This window comes from Lygodium microphyllum, chromosome 24, assembly GCF_053477565.2.
Source record: "Lygodium microphyllum isolate KBCC chromosome 24, Lygodium_microphyllum_v1.1.10, whole genome shotgun sequence".
Taxonomy (NCBI): Eukaryota; Viridiplantae; Streptophyta; class Polypodiopsida; order Schizaeales; family Lygodiaceae; genus Lygodium; species Lygodium microphyllum.
Genome location: NC_141158.1, coordinates 20,078,835 through 20,105,749, shown reverse-complemented (window position 1 = coordinate 20,105,749; position 26,915 = coordinate 20,078,835). Strand labels below are relative to the sequence as shown.

At 41.7% G+C, this 26,915-nt stretch overlaps 1 protein-coding gene across 1 annotated transcript; it reads left to right on the top strand.

Moving 5' to 3' along the window:
* The first annotated feature begins 1,833 nt into the window (after nucleotides 1–1,833).
* Nucleotides 1,834–26,655, top strand: LOC148014896 (uncharacterized). Its single transcript, XM_087664980.1, has 3 exons — nucleotides 1,834–1,989; nucleotides 13,577–13,783; nucleotides 25,923–26,655. The coding sequence occupies exons 1-3, from the start codon at nucleotides 1,920–1,922 to the stop codon at nucleotides 26,285–26,287; spliced, it is 642 nt and encodes a 213-aa protein (XP_087521106.1). The 5' UTR covers nucleotides 1,834–1,919; the 3' UTR covers nucleotides 26,288–26,655.
* Nucleotides 26,656–26,915: the final 260 nt, after the last annotated feature.

Sequence of the window (26,915 nt, the reverse complement as noted above, 5' to 3'; positions counted from 1 at the left end):
ATGCTTGATCAACAACAAGAAACACACCTCTTGTAATATGGAGCATGCAACTTGCCACATGTTATGGTGGGACATCCAAGAAGAGCCTTAAGAAGAAGTTCTTATAAATTGATAATGGGAAAAAGATCCACGCAGTGTTACATCTCCACCTTTTATACCTAAGTCCTAGTTCACATGATTTAAGACTAAAATTAAGGTAAATACTACATGACATGACACAAAGATGCAAGAGAAAGACTTTGAGCTCTGACAAAAAGATGAAACGCTCAAAGTCAAGGAGGAAGACATAGAAAAGCTATTCAAGCAAATACTTGAGATGAATAAAAAATGGACAAAAAATTCCATTGAGTTAATCCAAGAAAGAGCTAAAATAAATTACATGAAAAGCAAAGAACAGAGCATCAATAGGCACAAGGCTATTGGAAGGTTGCATACCTAGGATTACAAGAAGCAATCTTTGCTAGTCTAATAGAATTTGTTGGTGGCTAGGCGGAGAATGAAATACAAAGATTATAGGAAACAATCCTAATGAAGCTCTCCAATGGCCTATAGGTGCAAAACTATTCAATGAAAGCCAACACAAGGTGTAGTTAGAAGTATACAAGTTTGTACTGCATTAATGGTCCATATCCACACATAAATGACCCAAAAGAACTAAAGGCTCGGCTAGGGTTGATCTTAAATACCTTGGAAAGCATAGAGAAAATCAAGGAGATCACTCTAATGAATGAGAAAGAGATCAAGGAAGGCCTACTTTGACACCTAAGGAAGAAGGAATATGAGAAGCATGAGCTAAAAGCATAGGTCTCATACAACCTATTATACCCTAGTCAACCTCTCCCATCACTCTAGATCCAAGCATTACACATTTTATCATTTGCTTGTAAGACTAGGGAAAACAATTATTTTTTGAGCCCAAGATATTTAATATATGTTATATTGGGCACAACAGTAATGACAATATATAGCTACATATGTTGGGGAGAGCCCTCTCAATGCATGGGGGGATGTTTCTATCCAATTTGTGTTGTGTTTTTCTTGTGCTCTTGTCTCTCTATTTTTCTCGTGTTATATTCCACTTTAACTTAGCCAGTGGATTTGTGGAATAAGGTGGATTATCAACAATAGTTCCATTGCCTTTATAATTGAAACTTACCCAAGAGGACATCCCCAAATAAGATGAGTAGAAGGTTGAAACATCCAAGGTTTATTATGCATCCACAATTGGTAGCTTGATGTATGCCATCGTTGCTATAGGTCTAGACATTGCCTATGCAATGGGAGTTGTGAGGAGGTATATGGAAAAAGCATTGGGAGGTATTAAAGATTATTGTGAGATACTTGGATGACACTAGGTCTATGTGGATATGCTTCAAAAGGAAGAATACATCTATTCTTGGATATGTAGATGATGATGTAGGGAGTGTAGACTCTACGAGGTCTATTATAGGGTTTGTCTTCACTTTCATAGGTTCTATAGTCTATTCAGTCTCTTAATTGCAATTATGTACGGTTTTATTTCCTGCACCAGAGGCAAAGTATGTTGTAGCCATTGAGACTTGTAAGAAAGTTTAATGGGTTACTCATCTAATGGGAGACCTGGGCATTACAGGAGAGGTATCTATATTGTACCCTGATAGTCAACATGCCATTCAGTTGGCATGGAACCCTATCTTTCATGCAAAGACAAAGCACATTGAGGAGAAGGGGAAGTGAGAAAATAAGTATACATGAGTGGAAGAAAGAAAAGACGAGAGATCAATCAAGCATGTATCACACATACATGTACACATTACACAACAGGTATGATATAATGAAATTATTGTAGAAGCATGACATTATATTATACATACGGTTTCTTCTATAACTCTCTTCTCGATTGTGTGAGGAGATTGGAAAACCAAGCCAGGCCAAAAGACATGACTCAGCCGCCACCAGCGCCGAAGCTCTTTACTCACAAGCCCAAGAAGTCGCAGCGAACCACCGCAGGTACTTAACATTCTCACCTTCGTGCGCTTTGAAACTTTAAACCAGGTAATGTGCGCTACATCCTGTGCTGTTGTGTACTCCATGGGTGCCTCGCGTGTGATGCAATAGCATCTGAACATCCAGATACGAGTTTGTCTGGTCTCAGCCTTAAGCCTCAGAAGGCTACAATGGAAACGTCGCTTGCCGACTCCTGATCCCGGAGTGCGTGCACTATTCAAGCGGTTTAAAATTTGTACTGTAACCCTGCACATGTTGTCATGAGAGTTTCATTCAAAACTTTAGATTAGTTGATGTGTGCTCAACTTCTGTGCTGTTGTATGCTCCATGGGTGCCTCATGTCTGAAGCAATGTCGCTGCATGCACCCGCTTTTCAAAAACTATATATAGAAACATCTTTGCTTCATGATCAATGAGAATTACACATTAAACTAATGTTATAATTGAATCCAGGAACTCTCCACTCTACAGAACACTCAAATTAATTGCAGTGTAATAAGGCCCAAGTTTGAGTCTCTTGAAAGCTCCTAGTGTACAAAACACATAGAGTGTATATGTGAGACGGTGCAACGGAAGTGGAAACATGAACATGGAGAGAGAAGGGAGGAGAAATACTGCAATGAAAGAAGAGAATGGACAAGAAAATTTGCAATCAACTCCATAAGAAAGTTGAATACAAAGAAGAATGATCAGTCCTTGGCACTTGTACATAGCCTTTGTAGCAATCACGTTTAAAGTAACCCTTCTTGCCACAATGATGGCAGTCAACATCTTTGCCATGTGATTTACTGTGTCCCTTGCTATCATATTTGCCTTTTTGCAATGATCTGCCCCTAGTATGCAAAGCACTGGAAGACTTACTGGATGCATTGTTATGCCGATTCATTTTTTCCATGAGTAGAGCACTCTCTACATCAACAAACAAAAGGATCACATTAGAATTGCTCATAGCAATTACTCTTTGGTAGAGTGCAAAGCAAGAAAGTAGCCTTAAATTCCTCGTCAATCATGAACTTCAAGGCAACTAGCTGGCTGAAAATGGAGTTTAACTCACTCAAGTGAGTAGACATTGCTGTACCTTCTTTCATACGCAAATCCATAAGCTTTTTCAGCCAATACACTTTGCTTGCAGCACTCTTCTGTGCATACAGTTCTTCGAGTCTAGTCCATATAGCATATGTAGAATCCAAACCTTCAATGTTGAACAACAAGGCATTAGAAATCAATAGCTCTATGGTTGAGCATGCAAGCTCATTTAACTCATCCTAATTGTCCTGTTCCATATCAGTGGGCTTTGCCGCTTGTGTCTTAATCGGCTTTGCCTGCTTCTTTTGCAACAGGATTTTGTAGCATTGTTTTTGCCAAATTGCAAAGTTACGTGCTCCTTCAAGCTTCTTTATGTGCATCAGATTACTGGTGTCATTGCTGCCAGCCATGATTCTCAGTTCAAATGTGACAAAAAAACAGCAAACACAGGACCAAAACTGTCATCCAAGTGACCAAGGTACAAGCAAGTACCAATCAGCAATAAATAACCACGTAGAAGCACAGATATCAGTGTTGGGTATTTGACTCACGCCTCACTTACGCCTACGCTCATATGGAAGTGTCGGTGATCAGTAGGACACTGGGGTACTTTTTACTCTCGGTAGGAGAGGTTTTTTCCCCCAGACTTATAGTGTTATTTTCGTATGTGCTTATGTGCTTATGTTACACACTTATGGGCACTTACCGTGTGTCGGGTGTGAACACCCCTTACAACCCTAAGGTTTAAGGGTTGTACTTTGTACTTTCATGTGACACTTTTTCAGTCAATTGAATTGGGAGTCGTGCTTGTCAGAGTGCAGCGGTGCGGAAGCGTAGGACTGAGAGAGAGAGAACGCAGAGAGAGAAGGAAGAGAAAGAGACAGTGTACACTGAAGATCTGCTGTATAAAGAATGCTGAATACAAAGATATACACGGGCGCAGTGCGCTGGACTGCGTGTCTCCACCTCGACGATGCGACCTGCTGTCCACCTCGAAGTCTGCTGCAGTCTGCACTGTCTGTTGTCTGAAATCTGTGAACAGAGACAGAAATCTGCACGGCACCGGTCTGTAATCTGCGACAGAGAAGAATGTCCAGACTGTTGAAAACGTCGGCAATAAATAGGCGAAAAACCACCTAGAACGGGGCGCCAAAATAGGGCGCAGCCTGGAATAAATCTGCAGCAGGCAGTCGGACTGCCACGTGGCAGTCCGATTGCTGCAGGTCCGACTGCAGCAGTCCGACTGGACTGCACCAGGCTGAAACCTGCCTGGCTGTGATCTCTCTAACAGTGCTTCACTCTATCTCTCTCACTCTCACACTGTCTACTGCACTTTCAGCTGCATTTCGATCCTATCACCATCCTTACATTTGGTATCAGAGCAGTCTGCAGTCTGCAGACTGTAGCCCCCACTGTCTGCGGCCCCCGTCAGTTCTGCAGCTCTCGCCAGTTAGCTAAAGGCACCATCTGTACCTGCGTACGCCACCTGTCCTAGCAGCGCCTCATCCTTGTCAGGCTCGACCTGCAGCTCATCTGCCTACTCCTGTTCGTCAGCTCCACCCGTCCTGCTCGTCAGCTCCACCCGCCTGCCTGTGGCCAACGCCACCTGTTTGGTCGCATCGTTGACGTTGCAGCTCCACGTCGTCTGCCTGCGATTTGACTGTCCGCCCTGTCTACGTCAGGCGCCCGTCCGACTGCCCTGTTTGTTAGCGACCTGACTGTCTGCCCAGTCCATGTCAAGTAATTTAGAATTTTTTTTTTCATTTTATTCCAAAACAAAGTTCTGGAAGACGGGGTTCCTACGCAGCAGGCACAGCATACAGGATATATGTGTGGGACAAATTAGATGCAAATTTCTGGGCACATTTATCATAAATTTTGGGGCTTTTATGTATTTTGAGGACAATTGCATATGAACTGCAGTTACAGTCATAGAAAGACTGTTTTAAACACATTTGAGGCAAAAATTTTGGGGATTTTGATATTACAGTGTTGCTGAGTACTGTTTGCACCTTAGGAAGCGTGCATTAAAGACAGTTTTTGACAGAGTACGCCCTTGCACATTAATTGCAGAAGTGTGCTTGCTGCAATTTCTGGAAATTTGCAGATTTCCAGTCCTTACTGCTTTGACATTGCTCATTTGTCTTTGAAAATTTGCCATTATGGCAAATCAGGGAGGTGATGTATTTACGTATGTATCCAAGGAAGACAGATTGGACGGAAACAATTATTCGCTATGGTCATTCATGATGAAGAATGTATTAGTGGCCAAGAATTTATGGGATTATGTCAGTGGAGAGGAAACTCGACCGGGAGTTGTAGCTCCCGTTACTCCTCCTCCTCAAGGGGCACGTGGACAACGGGGACCTCAGCCCGCTCCACCTCAGCCACTTCCTCCAAGAACTGCAGCTCAAAAAGCTTGGGATATACGTGATGCACAGGCCTTGTCGCTGATTGCTTTGGCCGTTCAGCGGTCCATCATCCCTCACATTCGTTCAGCATCTTCTTCACGAGATGCATGGCTGACTTTGGAGCATATGTTTGCAGGAAAGAATGAGACTCGGATCTCTTTCTTGAAGAAAGAGTTAGAGACTTTGAAGATGAAGGAGGGTGATTCTATGCAGGATCACTTGAATAAGATTCAGGACTTGAGGGAGCAGCTTATGAATGTAGATGAGTACTTTTCGGATGCAGAGTTGATATCCACCACCTTGAATTCCTTATCTCCTTCGTACTTGTCTTTTCATACTGCATTGAACCTCACCATGAGGATTGCCGAGCACCCACTCACTTTTATTCAGCTGGTTAGTTTGCTTCTAGAGGAGGAGCAATCAAGGAAAAATAGTGGTGTGGATGCTATATTCTCTGAGCAGGCTTTTGTGGCAAGAAAGAAAGGCAAAAACAGCAAGGTGAAAAATGCTCCACAGAGTTCTGGCACTTCGGGCACCTCACAGAATCAGACACAAGGGGGACGCAAGCTAAAAAGGAAAAATGTCATTATTGTAAGAAGCCAGGCCACTATATTACTGAGTGCAGGAAGCGCATTGCCAAAGAGAAGAAGAAGGAGTCAGGAATGTCTGTTTCTACTACTCCTTCCACTGCTAGCGAGTCCGCGTCCTTTGTTGTGGACAAGGACTATTGTTTTTACACTTGCAGTTATGACATCTCTTGGGCCGATAGAGCACTTAGCTCTACAGAGGATGCTGACACTTGGTTCTTTGACAGTGGTGCTTCTAGACATATTACATCTCGTAGAGATCTGTTTGCTTCAGTTAGTGCACCTCCCATTGGGAAATCTATACAGTGTGCCAATAATGCATCATACCCTGGTCGTGGTATTGGGGAGATTCAGCTCATAGCCATTGATGGCTCTATTCTCCGCCTGCAGGATGCTTTGTTTGTGCTTGGAATCAAGAAGAATTTGCTTTCTATTTCTTCTTTGGCACGTTGTGGTTTGCAGGTCACATTTGATGATGACCGTTGCATGGTTAGAGATAAAGAACGCATGACTTTGGTCTTGACAGGATCTTTGTGTCATGGTTTATATGAGCTAGATGCTCTTTCAGTAGATCAGTCGGCATACTTGACATCCACTCTTACTCCTGCTATGATACAGGCGGAGTTATGACATGCTCGTTTGGGGCATGTAAACTTTGGCAGCTTGATGCTTTTGCAGCGTACTCAGCTGCTGGATGGCGTACCTCTCTTGGAGAGACCTCCTGAGCACTTATGCGAGGGATGCATTTTGGGGAAAATGCATCGTTTCTCATTTCCCGTGATGTTGCTTTCAGAGCAACAACTAGATTGCAGTTGGTGCATTCAGATGTTTCTGGGCCTATGCAAACAATGTCATTGGGCGGTTGTTACTATTTTGTGACATTCATTGATGACTTTACACGTTTTTGTTGGGTCTACTGTTTGAAAAAGAAGTCAGAAGTGTATGCTGCATTTTTGGCTTTCAGTGCACTTGTTGAAAATCAATCTGGATGCAAAATCAAGACTCTCCGTTCGGACCGAGGGGGGGAATACATGTCCTCTATGCTGAATTCCTTTTTGAAGCAGAAAGGCATAGTCCATCAGTACACTACTGCCTATACTCCATAGCAGAATGGGGTAGCAGAGAGGAAGAATCGGTCACTCATGGAGATGGCCAGATGTATGCTGAAGGCAAAGAGCTTGCCTCATAGTTTTTGGATGGAAGCAGTCATGTGTGCTTGCCATATTTTGAACAGATGCCCTACCAAAGCCTTGAAGACCATCACACCTTTTGAGGCTTGGAATAGTCGTAAACCTTCTGTTGGCCACTTCCGTACCTTTGGGTGTCTTGCCTATGCCCATATTCCACAGGTACTTAGAAAAAAGTTGGACAACAAGGCTGTTAAGTGCATTTTTATGGGATATAGCAATGAGAGCAAAGGCTACAGACTCTATGATCCCGTTACAAAGAAGGTTTTTGTCAGTAGGGATATTGTTTCTGATGAAAAATCAGAATTATCCTTGGCTGGTTTGGACACATATCAGGCTGCCCGTGATTTTTTTGAAGGGCTGCTGCCCATTACTTTTGGTGATTCAGCTGGAGCTTCAGAAAATGAACCTAATGTTCAGCCAACTGCTCCTATGGAAAGTGCAGAAATTCAGCCATTGGCTGATCGGAATATTCAGCATAATGTTGAAACTGAAATTCAGCAAGAGCTTGCACACAGTCAGGAAGCTAGACAGTTACCTAGATGGTATTTGCAGACTATGCAAGATAGTCCTTTGGATGCACCCATGGCTGGTCATACTAGAAGGCAAACTCGTTTGCATGATTCAGCACATACTATGGAGTTTGTTATGGCAGCAAGTACTTTTGATAATGAAGAGTCTGAATGTTTTGAGGATGCACAACACAGTGTGCATTGGATGGCAGCAATGCGAGCTGAATTAGATTCTATTACTAAGAATCAAACTTGGGATTTGGTGTCCTTGCCATTTGGGAAGAAAGCCATTGGAACGAAATGGGTCTATAAACTGAAAAGGAAAGCAGATGAATCCATTGATAAATACAAGGCACGGCTTGTAGCTAAAGGCTACGCACAGAAAAAGGGCATTGACTATGAGGAGACATTTGCTCCTACTTCCCGTATGACGACCATCAGGTCTATGATTGCTTTGGCTGCACATTATGGTTGGACAGTGTATCAGCTAGATATCAAAACTGCATTTTTACATGGGGAACTTCAGGAGGAAGTTTATGTACAGCAGTCCATTGGTTTTGCAATTGAAGGCTCAGAACATTTGGTATACAAGCTCAAAAAGGCACTATATGGTTTGAAACAAGCTCCTAGAGCTTGGTATGCAAAAATAGATGCTTTCTTGCTTGGTCAGGGGTTTCTAAACAGCTCATCTGAGTCTACCCTTTATGTATGTAAAGAAGGGGGATCTATGCTGATTATATGTCTTTATGTTGATGACCTTTTGCTCACTGGAACACATGCTGATCAGATTTCAGCATTCAAACAAAATTTGCAGCAAACTTTTGACATGTCTGACTTGGGAGTTTTGCATTACTACTTGGGCATCCAGTTCATACATGATGCTCGAGGTATTGGGCTATCACAGACAAGGTATATTGGGCAGCTTCTTGAGAAGTTTGGCTTACAGGATTGCAAGCCAGTTTGTACCCCCATGGAACCTAGACTGAAACTGTCATTACATGATGACAGTGATTTGTTTGATATACATACATATGCTCCTGCAGTTGGATGTCTTATCTACCTATGCAACACTAGGCCGGACATACAGTTTGCAGTTTCAGCTTTGAGCAGGTATATGCATTAGCCACGTATGTCACATTGGCAAGCTGTCAAGTGTGTTTTTCGTTACTTGCAGGGTACTTGATCTCTTGAGTTGCTTTATGCCAAGGGGGGACCACTGCAGTTGCATGCTTACAGTGATTGTGATTGGGCTGGTGATTATGATACACGTCACTCCACTAGTGGCAATTGTTTCTTTCTTGGCTCTTCTTGCATTTCTTGGCTTAGCAACAAACAATCCACTATTGCCACATCGTCATGTGAAGCTGAATACAAGGTAGCTTTCACTACCACAGTTGAATGCGTATGGCTTAGACGCTTGCTAGCTGATCTGGATGTATCTGTTATGGAGCCTACTCCTTTGTTCACTGACAGTCAGAGTGCCATTGTAGTGGCACGGAACCCAGTGTTTCATGCCCACACGAAACACATTGAGATCCATTATCACTTTGTCAAAGAGAGGCTACATGCAGGTAATATTAGCCTTGTCTATTGTCCTACCACCAGTAATGTGGCAGACATCTTCACCAAAGCTCTTCCTCGTGACAAATTTGAAGCATTTCGCGATGCTTTAAATTTGATATCCTTTGGTGGCGGATGATCCTTGTACTCTTGATCACTCTTCTCTGTAGGGGGGTTTGTTGGGTATTTGACTCACGCCTCACTTACGCCTACGCTCATATGGGAGTGTCGGTGATCAGTAGGACACTGGGGTACTTTTTACTCTCGGTAGGAGAGGTTTTTTCCCCCAGACTTATAGTCTTATTTTCGTATGTGCTTATGTGCTTCTGTTACACACTTATGGGCACTTACCGTATGTCGGGTGTGAACACCCCTTACAACCCTAAGGTTTAAGGGTTGTACTTTGTACTTTCATGTGACACTTTTTCAGTCAATTGAATTGGGAGTCGTGCTTCACTCTGTCTCTCTCACTCTCACACTGTCTACTGCACTCTCAGCTGCATTTCGATCCTATCACCATCCTTACAATCAGATGTGTAATTAAATTTTTAGAAGCACCAAACCATGTGCTACAGCATTCCACAACTGATTACAGCTGTTCCAAGGGCATATACATCACATTACATGAGAAATCCCAAAATTTAGCTGCAATTTCTGTTGTACATGTACCCACGGGCATAAAATTTGACACGAATGGTCAAAGGCCCCAAAATTTTATTCTCAAAGCATCAACCACACATCTGCATTTTCTTTGTCATGCATAGGACAAGCCAATTTTGCCAAAATAGAGCAATTTCAGCAAAACCCCCAAATTTTACCGAGTGTAGATGTCTAAATTGCGTGGAATTCAACTTGCATGTACATAAATTGACCAAATGCTGTACAGATTTTGCCCAAACTGCAAAAGCCTCAAATTATACGGGGTCCAATATGCATCAATGTTGAGAAATTGGGTAAATTTCAGCCCAATTTGTGCATGTACATGAAAATCCCCAAATGTCGGGGACAAAATGTCACAAAATTCCTGCAAAATTTGAGACAGATATCACTATTGCATCTTGCTCGCACCAAATCTGGACAAATCACCAAATTTTCCAAGTCTTGCGTGCACTAATTTTAGTGGAATTGAAAGAATTTCACTAAAATGTGAAAAGCCCCAAAATTCCCGGGCAAATGTGCACTGACTTTGCAATTTCTGAGTCAGATTGTCCAATTCTGCATTAAGATTCCCAAATTTGGGAAAAGCCCCAAATTTTTGGCTCAATTTTGCATAGATCTGAGATTTTGTGCTTGTGTGCATGAACCTTGGTTAGAGGGGGGAATTTCAAAAGATTTTGAAGAAGAAAAAAAATTTGATGACGGGTCCGTTGACCCATCAGTCGTGCGCCGTGAGCCCCGCTGCCGGTTCTATTCTGTCTTCATGTGCTTGCCGTTGCGCATTGTGAGTGCCTCGTGTCGTGAGCGCAAGTGTCAGCTATTACCTCATCAGGCACCGGCTGTTGCCCCTGTCACGTGCTGGACCTGCTAGTCTTCTACTCGACCCGCGAGTCTTCTACCCGTCAGGCGCCGGCTGCTGCCCCCGACTCTTGCTTGTGCCGGTAGTCCTCTACACGATTGCCTGCTGGTCTTCTGCACGACCTATGCTACACATGTCGTTTGCACGCGACCCACTCTGCCTCACTTGTCGAATGGACTTCTGTTAGTTCTACAACATGACACTCCTTGGAAACGTGAACCTTGTAACCACCGCTTTGATACCAGTTTGTAGTGATGGGTCAGGCACGAAGATTGAGACAGTAGGTGTTCGTCAGGCGCGGAGAGACAGAGAGAGTAGAGCAGAGAGTGTGCACGTTTGTAGGTACAATGACGAGTGTGTACCTTTAGGTTTTTTGATAGATATATATGTGTAAGTACAAGTGCTAAGGGTGTGTTCACACCTGAGCACATTTAAAGGCACGAGGGCCTTTATTCCCTATTTTTTTTGAAGGAAATTGCACTAATACATACTGTATGGTACCGTATGGATTGTACCATACTACGTAAAGAGACAACCCTGTTTGGGGTCTAGGCTATTAATTGGGCCATTAAATGTACAAGGTGACATTGTGGAACTAGGCATTAGTCAATAATTTAATGCTAGTCCAAGGCCAATTAATGTTGGGACCATTATGTCCCATGGGCATTGGCAAATTAATTGTGAATGGGCACACCATTAAATGTCCCATGGGGATTAGCAGATTAATTATGAAAGAGCACTAGCTAGTTCTTGGGCAGGGTCAAATAATTAATCAATTTTCAGAATTTAAATTCTGAAAAACTAATCAATTAAAGTTGAAAATTACAATTAGAAGGCTGTCAAATGGCAAAAGGGGTTGCCATTGTCAAAATTACCTATGCAACCTGAGAGAAGGTTGTACAGGGGCTGGTTGAGAGTCATTTTAGCATTTAGAGGCTGAGGAAGGAGCCACTGTTAGATGAGCTTTGAGAGAGGCGACAACTGATTGCACAAAACTATAGGATAGGGGGCATGTAGGTTTCTCTCTGCCTCAATGAGAGGTGACTCTGGCTCGTTAGTTGCATTGGGGTATTACCTCCCTTTTGAAACTGTTGGCACCATCAAAATTGGCATAAGAGCTTTTGTTCAAAGGATACTCCTTTCAGCTGATTTTCTCTCTTATCCTTTGACATTCGCTTAGCAATTCTCAATATATTCTAGCCATTGGTGAAGAGCAATTGAAGAAATTACTGTTGACACCCTGATTTGCAGCAGTCATTAGGGTTTCCACAACCCAAGTACTTGTGTAGTGGCTAAATGCATTAATTTGCAGCTAATATGAGGGCTAGCCCATTCTCAAATTATTGTGGCATGCATGAGAGAGATTGAAGACCTAATTTGAGCACTGATTGTTGTACAATCAATGGGTAAATTGTGCCCAAGCAGTGCTGGTCATTTATGATAGCCGATTGTATTGAAGATTGAAGAAGATCAGCCTGTATCTTAGTGTGCTTCAACCTTATAGCAATGCAAGATAAAGAAATACCAACAAGGGGTGTTAGTTGTTGGGGCCAGTCGGGTGTTGATTGTCCAAGATTAAGTGGTAAAGTGTGTGTTTCCAGATTTGTGTATCTAATGCTTGCTGTAATTTTGAGTTAAATCAGGTCATCAACACCCTTGCTGAGAAGGAAGGTTGGTTTCAGCCCCAACTTGCATCTACACAAGGGATACTGATTAATTTAGTGGTCCAGCTTGGCAATCTGGATGGCTAGATCTAGATCCATGCATCGATGACACATATATAGGAGAATCTAGGAGATTCTTTTTTGAGCTAGAGCTAGGCCCCCCAGATTCTTCTCCACATGGGATGAGATTGAGTCTATGTGATAGCAATCAATGAGGGCTTTCTTTGGATGATATGTTTCTCCATGACTTTTGTATCTTGGCCTTTTGGGATCTTAGTATCTTCATTAATCATGATAGTACTAGCTAGGATTTTCATTTAGCTCTAGCTTTTGTTGAGTGTTTCTCTTCTGGGCAATTGTATCACTCCTCAGATGTTAGTAACTCATGGTCTCATAGGCCATTTTGGCCTTTTGCATCAAACCCCCCCTAGAGCCAGGTCCCCATGTTTCTTCTCCACATGGGACAAGATTTGAGTCTATGTGACAACGATCGATGAGGGATTTCTTAGGATGATATGTTTCTCCATGGCTTTTGTACCGTGGCCCTTAGGCATCTTAGTTCCTTCATCACCTATGGTAGTACTAGTGAGGATTTTCCTTTAGCTTCTAGCTTTTACGGAGTGTTTCGTTTCTAAACAACTGTATCACTCCACAGATGGTAAGTAACCCATGGTCGCATAGGCCATTTTGGCCTTTTGTACCCACCCACCCACTCACCCTCCCCCACCCCACACCCATGGGGATAGGGTGTGTGCGTGTTTATATTTTCCACCTTTTTGTGGTTCCATTCACTTCTCTCTTAGATTTAGTGTCACAGTCCAAGAGTATCCATCATGTGAGACATCCATTAGTTTTGACACCAGAGGGAAGTGTATCAATAATGTGCCAAGGCAAGAATGACAATACAAGTGAATTGAGTGTCACTGTCCAATTTCGCTTTGCATTTAAGCACTTCAATGAGAAGTGCGCACATTCTTTCAACAGCATCAGCCTGACATCCTATTTATTTGTTGCTTTTGTATCTGTTTGAAGACCTATGCCAAGAAATGATTTGGTTTTAACTTCTAATTGAAAGATTTAGTTCAACTTGCTGAATTTAACAAATAGCATGTGTTGTGTGTGTTCAGCATCTCAACCGACAAAAGCTTCTTTGCCAAGAGACTCTTCTTCAACATCTTCTGTAATAGACTCAGGAAAGGCAAGCGGAGGTGGGAGGACAAATTCTTTCTCTCTAGGCTCTGCTGCTCCACTGGGAGGAGGAGGACAACAACCACTGTGGTACCGTTTCAGAACTGCAATTACGACACTTTTAGTTGTCAATGCTCTCGTTATTGGTATACATCAGCCCTTCTGTTGGATAATTCTGAACAAAGCTGAACAACTGACTCTCCTTTAATGAGCTACGGCTATAACTTCGACAATTGTTTTGCCTTATATGCGTGTGTCTGTTATAAGTTCCACAATTGCTTTGCCTTATATGCTGTTTCTTGTGTCTTTTTGCATAAATGTAACAGGAGTAGCTTACTGCCGTTCGGTTTGTGTGTTTGTTGTTTGAGCTTAAATTGCATGTTTCCTGATCAATTCTAGATTCCTTGTCATCTAAGTATGAGCTTTATTCAATGTTTTGAAAGTCTGGAAGTGGGAGGGTGGTAATCAGGAAGAGTTTCATACTTTGGACCTGTGTGGAACTAGCTCAAAAATCTTAAGTATGTGGGTGATTTCAGATAATTGAAGCTACATAGGCACTCTCATCCTAGCCAACACATGACTTCATTCAAATGAGGGTGAACTTGACTCTCTTCAGGGGTGCAAGATGATTATTTAAATATGTCCCCCTTAGTGTGTCACCTTTATTAGATTTGCACTCACACAAATTGATGTATGGTAAACATTGATTGTGCTTTCATGTGCATATGTAGCTGATGCATGCTTATTTTTCCCTGAATGGAGTACTTGGGCAGATTGCATGCAATATCCATGCTTAGTGCTAACATCCCATGTCTGGTTGAACTTACTCTCTTTATGGGTGCAAGTGGATTATTTAAATGTGTGATATTGATAGATGAATTTCCTTGATCAAGAACATCGCATGGAGGGTAGACAGGTTGATGGGAAGACTGTGTGACGTTGATAGATGGATTTCTCTGACCAAGAACATAGCATTGAGTGTGGGCAGGTTGATGGGAAGACGAAAACATGCTTTGTTTGGATTTGAAAGTGTTGATCCTAGCTGAATGTTTCTTAGGAGGTGAGGGTTAGGAATTCAAAGGGTTGAATGGGAATTCATGCAAAGACTATATAAGAGGGAAAAAGGAAACTGGAGAAGCAGCATGTGGGAATTTCTCTCCTTCTGGAATCTGTCGCCTGCCTGCAGCCATGGTGGGTCTTTGGAATTGTGTCAGAAGAGAAGCATGGAAAATATGGCTGGTTAGTTAGTTATGTTTTAGATGTGCAGTCTGTACAGTGTAAGCAGCTGATCACTGAGATGGACCAGCAGGGTTCTGTTTTGTATGACTGCAGAAGGGGGATGGTTGGGAGTCTGTCCACTTGGAGGGGAATCTGTCGAGGCGTAACTGATCAGAAAGATGTACCTTTGGCTGTCTTAAAGGGGTAGCCTCTTGCAGTTGGTCAGCCAGGAGTAAGAAGAACGGATTCATATGTAGGGGTTGCAGCTCTGATATTGATGCTGGAAGTTGTGGCAGAGGAGCATTGTGTGGTATAAAGAAGAGAAACCTGCCAGGAGCTCACAGATATACTGCTTGGCTGGGCTATGATACTTATGCTTTTTCCAGTTGAGTACTTTTGCTTCAGTTGCATTGCAGTGCAATTGGGGACAATTGCATGGAAATGTTTATTTTTAATGCTTAACTTTGGCATTACTAAGTTGTGCACATGTGAGGAGCACATGCGAAGTGCAGGTTAGTTAAGGCATGGTGACAATCTAGAATGTAAGTAGTGCATTGGGGGACAATGGCAAAAGTTGTGTAAAGTTACGATGGACAAATACTTGTGATGCCTGGTGTTAGTTTGGTCTATGCCATTAATTGGGCTATTAAAATGTCCAATGGTGACATTGGGACTATGTATTAATTAATGCTAATCATATTCCAATTAATGTTTGGAACAACTTAATGTTCCAGGTTTAGCACATTAAATGTGAATGGGCACCAACCAGTTCTTGGACAGGGACAATGAGTGATTAAGTGGTTTTCAGAAATTAAATTCTGAAAATTATATAATTATTGCTGGAAATTGCATTTAGAAGGCTTCCAAGTGGCAATCTTTCCCATGCAAGCTGGGGGAAGGCTGATTGAGGCTGATTCCAGCCATTCTGTGAATGGGGGAGGAGTTGAGAGTACTGTTGCTGCAGTCACCAGCTGATTCTGGCTATTCCCAGCCATCAAAGAGGGCTCAATCAGTAGGAGACAGCATTCAGGAGGTGGGCAGGAGCATGTGACTTCATTCTGGCCATTCCCAGCCATCAAAGAGGGCTCAAGCACTAGGCAACAGCATTTGGGAGGTGGACAGCAGCATGTGACTTCATTCTGGGCAAGGCAACAACATTTTTTTGTCCTGTTGGCACCAGACGACAGCTTCCAAGCTGTTCTTGGATGTGGTGGTAGCAATTCCAACCCACTTCCCGCAAGAATTGGGATAGGAAGTTTTATAGTCACTTTTGAAGAGTTGTGTTTTGGCAGCTGGACACTAAATTTAGCATGTGTAACAGTGTACGGCAGATCATCTGCAAACTGATGGCAATCCAAAACAGTTTATTAGATCCTAGTAGATATACTTAGTGCATATGTGAAGAGAAGGCAAATTAATTGGGAGAGTACTTAGCTATAGTAGAGTATGCATATAATAGTGCCAGACACTCCAATGGATATAGTCCCCTTATGTTGATGTATGCATTCAAACCTAGAGCTCCTTATGTGGTGGGATTGTGAAAGAAGAAGGTTTAGGCAATTAAAACATTTTTTAGAAGATGTAAATGGAATGTTAAAACTTGCATAAAGCAACATCAGGATGGCATAAGATAGAGCCAGAGCCTGTGCTGATCTACGTAGAAGACCTCTAGTATCAGAGGAAGAAAAGCAAATGTATCTGAGGGTGCTTGAGCAATCTAAAACCACGATGATAGGACAATGCACAAAGTTGTCTCCTAGGTATTGTGGTCCATTCATAATACCTAAGAAGATAGGTGAAATAATTTATAGCTCGAACTTCTTGACTTCTTGCCACAACTAAGATAATATCTGAATTTTCATGTCAGTAATCTAAGGAAAAATTGGGTGAAGTTGATAATCTCATCTCAGGAGGGGAGATAGTGGAACTCTTTGATAAGCAATCCATTCCACATGAGCTTGAGAGGATTTTAAATGTTCACAGCAAATGCACAAGAACTTTTCTTTGCCAATGTGCTTGGTAATGTGGAAGGACTGCTTAGAAGAGAGTTCAACATGGGAGTGTGTAAGCACCATTCAAACAAGGTTTTTCACGTTGCAATTAGACCTTTCCAGTTCTATTTTTGAGGATGAAAACTTTTTTTTTTTGGGTGGGGGGGGGGGGGGGGAGGGGTATCATGTTAATCAAGGTGTTAATTAATTAATGTGGCATTGATGGGGAAAGTATTTTAAGGAGCTGTGACTGTGCATGTAATATAGAATATACCTGTACAAGGTTCAAGGGTGCATGACTAATAGCACAGTTAAGGGACCTGTGTGACAAGGACTTAGGCCAGATTAAATATTGGTCTACAACCATTTAATGTATGTACACAAGGGCTGTAGTGCATGCGCGTGTGCACACACAGATACACATGCACACACGTGCGCAGCAGTTATATTATATCAAATCACATGAGGAATATAAAAGTCACGGCAAAGAAACAGAAGAAATTGCTGTATGCCAAGGGACCAAGTCCTCCCTAGGGACAAGGCCAGCACGCTGCACGAGATCTAGCTGCCAATGTAGAAGACCCTTGAGCCTAGCAATATGTCTGTGAACATCAAAGGCAGAGTCAAAAACAAATGCATTCTGGGTGACCTAGTTGTGCCAGCAGCCCCAAAATCAGAGAAAGTGGAACAATATCTTCATACATGGCTGTGCTGGAGTGGGGTAGTCTGCCTTAGCAAAGACCCAGTCAGAGGGGCCCAACAACCACAGCTCACCAAATATCTGTCAGGAGGGTCCAGATTTTTCTGGTACTCTCTCTCTCTCTCTCTCTCTCTCTCTCTTTCTCTGTGATTTACACACTTCTAGATGGGTTTTCCTTTTCCTATCTTGGAGGTCAAGATCCATGAGCTTGTTAGGTGGTGATGTGGCAGACATGCACACACTAGGACTAAGGTTATGACTCATAAATCAACAGAATAAGGTCGTATTGGAGGTGAATCACATAACTTACATACTCTTTTCTCACTTCTCTCTCCTGTTCAACTGCAAAAAATCCTCACTACAGAAAGACCAACAAGCCGTTTTATCTCACTAAAAGTTCGTTTTCTATGCTGCTTGGAGGCCAACTTTTCTAGATCAGCTAAATTTCATGTGCAATCTGGCCATTTCTATCGATATGGCCAGATGTGGCATCAGGGGGTACATACAGCCCTTACTCACCACTTGGTAAGTTATCATCTTGTCCTCTTCTTCATCGCTGGCACTCTCTTCATCATCTTCAGCTTTTTCTTCTTCCTGCTCCTGTCGTGTGCCCTCACTGATGTGGCACACAGCCACCCTGCAGGGCTGCTTGTATGCGGCCATCATGCACTTTTGCATTGATTCTCTCTCTCTCTCTCTCTCGCTTTCTCTCTCTCTCTCTCCGCTTCTGCATGTGCACTCACACCTTTTCTAGTGTAGGGAAACGTTTCGTCAAATATAAGCTCTATAGATGATAAAGGATGGTGACTGTGGATCCCAACGTTGATAGGCTTTGGAAGAACTTGTCAATTAAATATGCTGTGGACTTTGCATCTGGCTTCACCACCTTCTTCTCTTGAACATGCACATAAGCATCACAACTAAGTTAAAATACTAGCAAACATAGTGCTTTTCATGAATTTGCCTCCTCTAAGTAATGCCATGTAATGCTGAGGTAGGGCTGTGGTTAATGAGTAGACACTGGACAGCATAGCATACTTACTCTACCATGTTGCGACCATACAACATAGCACTGGCCATCTCAAACCATTGTGTGGTTCTTTTCATCCACTATCATTTTGTGGGTAGTGTAGGGAACAAAGAGCTGTCTCCAAATGCCCCTCTCTTTTTGCAAAAGTCCCTATTGCTAGCCTTAATCTCAACAAATCCAAGCTATTTGGTAAGTTTAGAAATTACCTTCGATTTCTGATTTATAAATTAAATCCATGGTTTGCAAGAATAAGCATCAACCAACATCACAAAAATAGAAAAACATCCGTAAAAGAATCTGTTTGTTGTGGTCCATGCAAACACGTATGAACAAGATAAAAAATACCCATGGAGCAGTCAGTCACCTCCTTGGGAATCAAACTCTATGTTGCTTGTCCTAAGAGAGTCTGTACATCCTCATGAATGCTTTGTGAGCGCGGGAAGACACGTAACTATGCCATGTCTAGAGATCTTTTGCGAACTAGAAAACGATCATTAACAAAACTTTGATGCCATACACTGGTCAAATCAAGGAGCATGGCAATCAAACCGAGGGCTCTAGAGAATGCAGATTGTTCTCTCTCAATTAGTATGAAATGTGTGAGAGAGAGAGAGAGAGAGAGTCTATTTTACGAAAAAAAAAAGAGAGAGAGAGAGTCTAAATAGAACATCATTGAATACCTGTAGCTGAAATGTCTCCTATGGTAAGATCAATAAACTTCCACATGCTCATCAAAATAAACTGCCTTGCATACCCTAGTATAAAATCCATGAGATCAGGATATGTTCTATTGGGAGCATACAAAACATCAGCAATATAGCTAGTTACATGATTAAACAGTCTCTTCTCCTAACACATCAAAATGACTGTCACCACACTAGATGCATGGCAGGAGTTAAATAATGCGAGGGACACCTTGTAAATATCTTGATTAAATAGCTTTAGTTTATCACCTGAACTTGCCATATCTTGGCCTTTGGGTGCTGGCATGATTGGTGCCACACCATGTTTTGAAATGACTGTGTTGTTGAGGAAAACTTCCAAGGTTGTGCAAAGTGTCTTGCAGACCTTGTCCGTGTCAATTACCACTGCTGTTCTTTGGAAACTTCCAGCCACAGTGCAGGTCTCTAGAATTCCTTTCTTGCCTCTAAAGTGTTAAGAGAGATGGAGAGAGACAGACAGTGGAAAAACCATTACCCAAGTGTAATTCATACGCTAGGTTTAACTAACCATGACTAACTCTAGCTAGGTCACACCGACTAACCCGACTTATTAAATGTCCCACACATGCTGATACAGCTGGACACAACTAAGACACCGTCGGTCACACACGAGCCTGAAGTCTCAACACTTCCTCTCAAGCTCAATATAAAACTTGTATACCAAATAGCTGTCGGAATCGACTGAACTTATCTTTACTCAAAGACTTGGTAAAGATATCCGCAACCTGTTCATCAGTCTTCACATGCATAAGATTTACTTTCCCTGTAAGAATCATCTCTGATAAAATGGTAGTGTATCTCAATGTGTTTAGTCCTGGCATGATAAACTGGATTTGTTGCTAGTAGTACACTAATGAGATTGTCGCTTAGCAATGTCACTAGAGTATCCACGTGTATGTCCAAATCGGCCATAAGCTTGAGCAGCCATGCAATCTCACATGCCACCAATGCAGCATTCCTGTACTCTGTCTCAGTGTTAGACAATGTAACCGTAGGTTGCTTTTTGCTGCTCTAGCTGATCATTCCACTGCTTAATCCAAAGGCATAACCACTTGTAGATCTACGATCATATGAGCATCTTGCCCAATTTGCATTTGTGTATCCAATTAGTGTCAAGGGCTTATCTTTCACATAAAACAGCCCATAATCTATAGTGGACTTTATATATCTCATAATCCGCCTAACACCATCCAAATGTGGCTTTCTGGGCTTCTGTATGAACTGACTTATGAGCCCAACAGTATAACTCAAGTTAGACTTGGTGATGGTCAAGTAGATCAGACTTCCAACCATTTGCTTGTACATAGTCACATCATCAATTTCAGCTTCAGTGCTAATGGCCAACTTGATATTCTGATCAAGAGGTGCATCCAGTGGTTTACATTCAGCTATGCCATATTTCTTTAGCATTTCCATGGCATAGTGTTTTTGCATCAGTCATAAACCATTTTCAGCCTTGATTACCTCAATACCCAAGAAATACTTACAGTCCACCTAAGTTTTTAAATATAATTCAGATTTCAACATTCGCATAACATGCTGTATCTCCAAGTCATCATCACCTGTGATTATCAAATCATCAACATAGATAACCAATACTACCAAACCTTTGTCTGCCTTTTTCGTAAACAGATTATGATAGTGAATCCCAAGCTCTGCAAGTAATTATTGATCCTTGCATACCAAGCTCTCGAAGCATGCTTCAGCCCATACAATGCTTTTTTTAGTTTGCATACATAATGCCGAAAATCAGGGTGTACATACCTATCAGGCTAATCCATATAAACATCCTTTGCTAAATCACCATTGAGAAATGCATTCTTAACATCCATTTGCTGCAATTTCTAGTCTTTAGCAGCAGCCAATGCGATCACTTTTCGTATGGTTGCCATCCTGGCAACATGGCTGAATGTTTCCTCATAGTCTAATCTATATTGCTGAGCATATCCTTTTGGCTTTGTACCTCTCTACACTGCCATCCGACTTGTATTTAATCTTGTAAACCCATTTGTAGCCAATGGTCTTCTTTTCTTTTGACAGTGGAACAAGATCCCAAGTACTATTTTCGGCCAAGGCATCTATTTCCTTATCCATAGTTGTGCACCAATTCTTATCCATCACTGCTTCAGCATAAGTAGCAGGTTCCTTAACTTCCATAACCTTCGTCATATAATGCTTTGCAAAATAACCACTGTAAGTCAGCCTATCCACAGGGTACCTGACTTGTGTGCTTTCGGATTGAGCTTCTTCCTCTTCTCATCAGGGAAATGCACATATGATTATAGCTTCTCAAACGGTGTTATATCATGAATACCTGCAGTGGGAGTTGTGTTCAATGAATACCTGCAGTGGGAGTTGTGTTCAAGATATATATGGCTGTCATAACAGCCTCAACCCAATAATAGAGGGGCATCTTCTTCTCATTCATCATTGCACGAGTAGCTTCCATTAACACCTTGTTTTTCTATTCGGCTATCCCATTTTGCTGTGGAGTTTAGCTGCATATAAGCCATTTTCAGCCAAAAAAGTGTCAAACTCATTTGACACATACTCCCCATCACTATTAGATCTCAAACAAGAGATATAGCAATCAAATTCCTTTTCAACTTGCTTTTTGAATTACTAAAAAACAACAAACATCTCATCCTTTGTTTTCAGTATATAAACCCAAGTATAGCAACTAAAGTCATCAATGAATGTCACATAATACCTAGAGCCTCCCATAGATGCATTATGGGCCGGTCCCCACACATCAGAGTGAACCGACTGCAACGGTCGCTTACTATTTCTACATGCTTGACAAATGGCAACCTTGACTGTTTACCAAAGTGACAAGCATCGCAGATATAACTAATATCCCTGTAAGAAAACTTAGGTAGACCTGTAACAAGCTATTTTTTCTGCATCATTTGCAGCCGCTGAAGATATAATATTCCCCACTCTTTTATGCCATATTTCTAAATCTCTAACTATGCCAGAGCCATGGGTAAACATGGCTGATTTCAGGTGTGGCAAAGTGGTATCAAGAGTAAACATCCTGCCATTCCTATGACCATGAGCAATCAATTTGCAGCCATTGTCAAACTCCTTAATGAAGCAACCATGCTTATTAAACCTACCTTGCAAATTTTGCTTAGTCATCTGGCCTACAGATAACAGATTTTTAGCAATTGAGGGGACATGCAATACATCATGTAAGTTCTTCTTGCCATCATGGATTACCAAAGGTACTTTGCCTTTATGTTCAATGCTATACTACGTATCATCCCCTGTGCATACATAGCCATTCCTCTTAGACACCACGTCAATAAACCAGTCACCATGAGGCGTCATATGATCCGATGCCTCCAAATCAATATACCAAATAGCATCCTTAGTAGACTTCTTAGCAGCCCTGTCTTTCACATATGTCACGGCAAATAGTCTATCCCTAGAAGCATTATCTGTTTGATTGGACGATGCATAATGTCCATGTTGCTTGCCCTTTTGATTGCTCGGCTTTTTCCAGCAGTCCTTGGCAATATGACCATACTTTCCACAATAGTGACAATCCTTATCCTTATTAGGATTGTTAGATGGACGTTGCTGCTGCCGGGAGCCTCTGCCTCTAGGGCTAGATTTCCCCGTGTCTTTAAAATTTTCAACTCCTTATGTATTTGAACCTTGTTGGTTATTATGACTATAGGATACATTTTGTTGGCCTTCTCTGCTAGAACCATAACTTCTACCATGGCTGCCACGGCCACGTTGATTCGAATAGAAGACAACATCCTTGCTCTTGGAAGTGCTAAAGCTTGTAGCCAATCCAAGTTTAACTTCCTCATGAATAAGTAGTGCAACCAACTCATTAAAATCCGACATTTCAGCCCACATAGAGATGGAAGTATCAAATGACTTTTAGATCCCAAACCATTTAATGTCACTGTAACTATGTCTTCATCCTCAACTTGTGTGCCAATGGATGCCAGTTGATCTGCAATAGTCTTAATCTCTGTGACATAATCTTGTATAGATTTTCCTTTTCTCTCCATGTTGTTGAATTTCTGCTTTAACTGTATCTTCTTGGCACTGGTAGTTGTGCCATAATACCTGATCAATATGTTCCATGCATCTGCTGGTGACTTGTAGTTCATGATTTGCATTACCATAGCATCCGAGATACACAAAGATAACCAGTGTAGCACCCTACGAGCTCTTTCCAACCAAGCTCGGTGTGCTCGTCTTTGATCAGCTGTAGGATTTCTCTTTGGAATTTCAGGTTCAGCTTCAACACCTGTCACCAAGTTCCAATATCCTTTACCTATCAAGAAGTTTTCCATGTGGAACTTCCATATGGCATAATTATTACTGTCAAGCTTTTCCCCACTATTTGGGTTATGTTGTCAGTTCTGTCTGCATTTGCCATGTTGCAAACAATGCCCGACTTCCTGCAAGCCAACAAGTCTAACTGACCAACTGCAGTCTTTGACTATTTATGACAGTTTTCTGCAATTAACTGTCTGCTGTAATCAGGGTATTTCAGCCCATTAACATCTCCAAACCATCCATGGACATGTGGTATAACCTGTAGATACATCAGTCAACACATAGACCATGTAGTTGTTGTAACTTTGTATCATGCAACCTTACTGCAGTCAACCAAACATGCAGTCTGAAATCTGCAGAGATTGTCAATGACCAGCAGCTCTTTCAAGACCAAACTAAGATGTATACATGTCATACATGCTCCAAAAAACTCTCAGACATCTGCTGGTACATGTCATACATGTCATACATGCTCCAAAAAACTCTCAGACATCTGCTAGTACATGTAAGAGTCCATACATGATCATGCGGGTACAATTCAGTGCCTATACATCAAGTCTAGAAGTAAATATTCTTCCAGCTAATAAAACCAATTAATACCCTGTTATAACCAGCAGTAAACCAGTCCAAATTTGGGCATTTGATACCCACAATTTCCCACAAAAATACCTATAGCATCAATGGCATGATTCAAGCTTGATAGGTACCAAATGGATATCAGTATGTTTCAACCTTGAGTGATAACTGTCATACATTCAAATTACAAATTTCAGTCTGTAATTTCAGATCTGTAAATGCACTCCAAAGTCGTACACAGGTATTGCCCGGACATTCACCCAGCATTCTAGATAGTCATTTCCATCATTCCAAGGCATTTATGGATCAAACGGTGCCCTGTATTGGTGTTGGAAATTCCAGGACAGATTTCAGCCTGTCAGAGCTTTTCAAAGTTGAGCATTTAACATTCCAAACCAATGCTTAAATGCATGAGAGATAGCGCATATACTTTGCCAAGCATCCCTGAAGATAATCAACCAAAGGTAATGGCATGATCACTTATCAGTCATGGTTACCTTCTGCAGGTATGACATTCATCAACAATGGGCTGCCTTAATCATTGCCAATGCAAAGAGAGCATCAAGTACATTTCAATCCAAGCTTTGTGACCTTCAGGCCTTCTTGATTCATTCCCTGCTGCTGCTCAGTATCTCAGTAATTTGACTTATTGAAATTGTCTTCAAGGTTTAGGGAAAACTGGTGCATTTTACCTGCTGTCCACATTACTTTTCGCTGTTGGTTATTATCCAAAGTATTCAGCCAGCAGATATATTCAGAGTGTTGTAGAGGTGCTACTCTATAGTAGCTACTGAATAGTATCAGCCATAGCCATCACGTATTCAGCTGAAGACTGCGCCTTGTGCTGTCCACGTTGATCACAGCTATGCTGATTTAGCATGGCTTTAATGCCCTTCATTCTCTCCCTTCAAAAACAGGCGCAGGCTGAAAAACCCATCACATGAGCTGCTGCTTGTATTCTTTAAGCCAATGCTCACTCATGAAAGCTTTAACATGTACAATTTAATCCTTTGAATGGCTCCATGATGCCACAGCCAATCTTCTGAAGGGCTTGGTCTTGGCTACTCTGTCCCAACGTGTTTGTTACTCGTTTAAAGTACCTTGGTCACACAGCTCACAGGCAAAGCTCCATTGCAAGCCATTAATCCCTTCATATGCTGCCTCAATAGGTCTTGTAGAGCAATTGCATTTGACAAAGGTCTCAAAGCGTCGTGGAGCACAATGGCTCTAATACCATGTTAAGAGAGATGGAAAGAGAGAGAGAGTGGAAAAACCAAGAGAGAGAGCACAGTCATACTCTACTCCTACTCTATATTATTCCATTACCCAAGTGTAAGTCATACACTAGGTTTAACTAACCATGACTAACTCTGGTTAGGTCACACCGACTAACCCAACTTATTAAATGTCCCACACATGCTGATACAGCTAAGACACTGTCGGTCACACACACGAGCTTGAAGTCTCAACATAAAGTTTATGAAATTGCATGGCATGTGCTTGTGCAAAGCCTATATCTATCTCAGGAATTGATGAATATTAAATAAGCAAGTGTCCTGGTCACTCAGAGCAACTCATAGCTTGCATTTTGATTTAGTGTCTGCAAGTACAAGTAGTTTCTGTTTTCTGCCCTGTGGACAGGGATGATCTGCTGGTACTGTTTAGCAGGGTGAACTGTGTATGAGAACAAAGTAAGCATACTTGTACTACACTCACCTACCATCTTATTTTGCATAAATTAAGGATACTCATTCCTCAGAACTACGGGGAAACCAGTAACCCCTGAGGATGCGCAAACTATGAAAGATGAAGCAGCACAAGAGCTAGATAGGGATGGCAAGGCTGAAGGGGCAAAGCAAGAGAACCAATCCCTCATCACTGAAGGTAGACATGCAGCTAATCTGGTAACACAGGCTGCAGTTCTTTCACAAGTGCAGCATCAGCCACAGCCAAAACTCTCAAGAGACCAGGAGCAGACCCTTTTTGAGTGGATGCTTACAGAAAAAAGGAAGACAAAGCCAGTGAACAAGATCGAGGAGGCTCAAATGGAAGAAGAGAAGGCATTGTTGAAGCACTTCTTAAGAGAAAGGAAGTCTCTTATTAGCTAGCAAATTGATTACAAGAAACCAAATTGAGAAAGGAAGTCTCTTATTAGCTAGCAAATTGATTACAAAAAACCAAAATTGTAAGGACATAAATTTTAGTGAGCTACAAGGAATAATTTTTTGATAGTAGCAACATGATATCATGTCATGTCAAGTGCAAAGGGAACAGTATCCAGTTCAAAACATGGGATTTTCATGGTGGTCATTTTTTGGCTGTGTACTTATGCTCTCTCTCTCTCACACACACACACACACATTTGCATGTGTACTTTGTTCTGGAAATTTGAGCATACATAGAGGTGTGGATACTGCAATTACACATCTTTTCACCAAAAAAGCAGTGTGTATGATGGTATGTTGGCCTTTCCTTAACATATTGATGCTTTCTACAGGATATATTACATGACATGCACGCTTGAAAATTAATATAGCCTTCCCATTACAAGTACAATACAAAAGGGGCAGCAAACATAATACAATTTGGTCTCACACATTGACATAAAAAAAGAGGTCAAATTAAAAAGGAGTGTGATTTTATGCGATTCAATATAGTCTATTAGAAACTTGCAGACATCTTCATCACATTGGCGAACATGTAACATGAGCATTTAGTTAGATGTGTAACTAGGAT

Excerpts from the sequence above, each read along its gene's own strand:
- LOC148014896 (XM_087664980.1), top strand. The coding sequence starts at position 1,920 with ATGACTCAGCCGCCACCAGCGCCGAAGCTCTTTACTCACAAGCCCAAG. Across the intron at positions 1,990-13,576 it reads GTCGCAGCGAACCACCGCAG|CATCTCAACCGACAAAAGCT; the intron begins GTACTTAACATT and ends GTGTGTGTTCAG. Across the intron at positions 13,784-25,922 it reads TGTCAATGCTCTCGTTATTG|GATACTCATTCCTCAGAACT; the intron begins GTATACATCAGC and ends GCATAAATTAAG.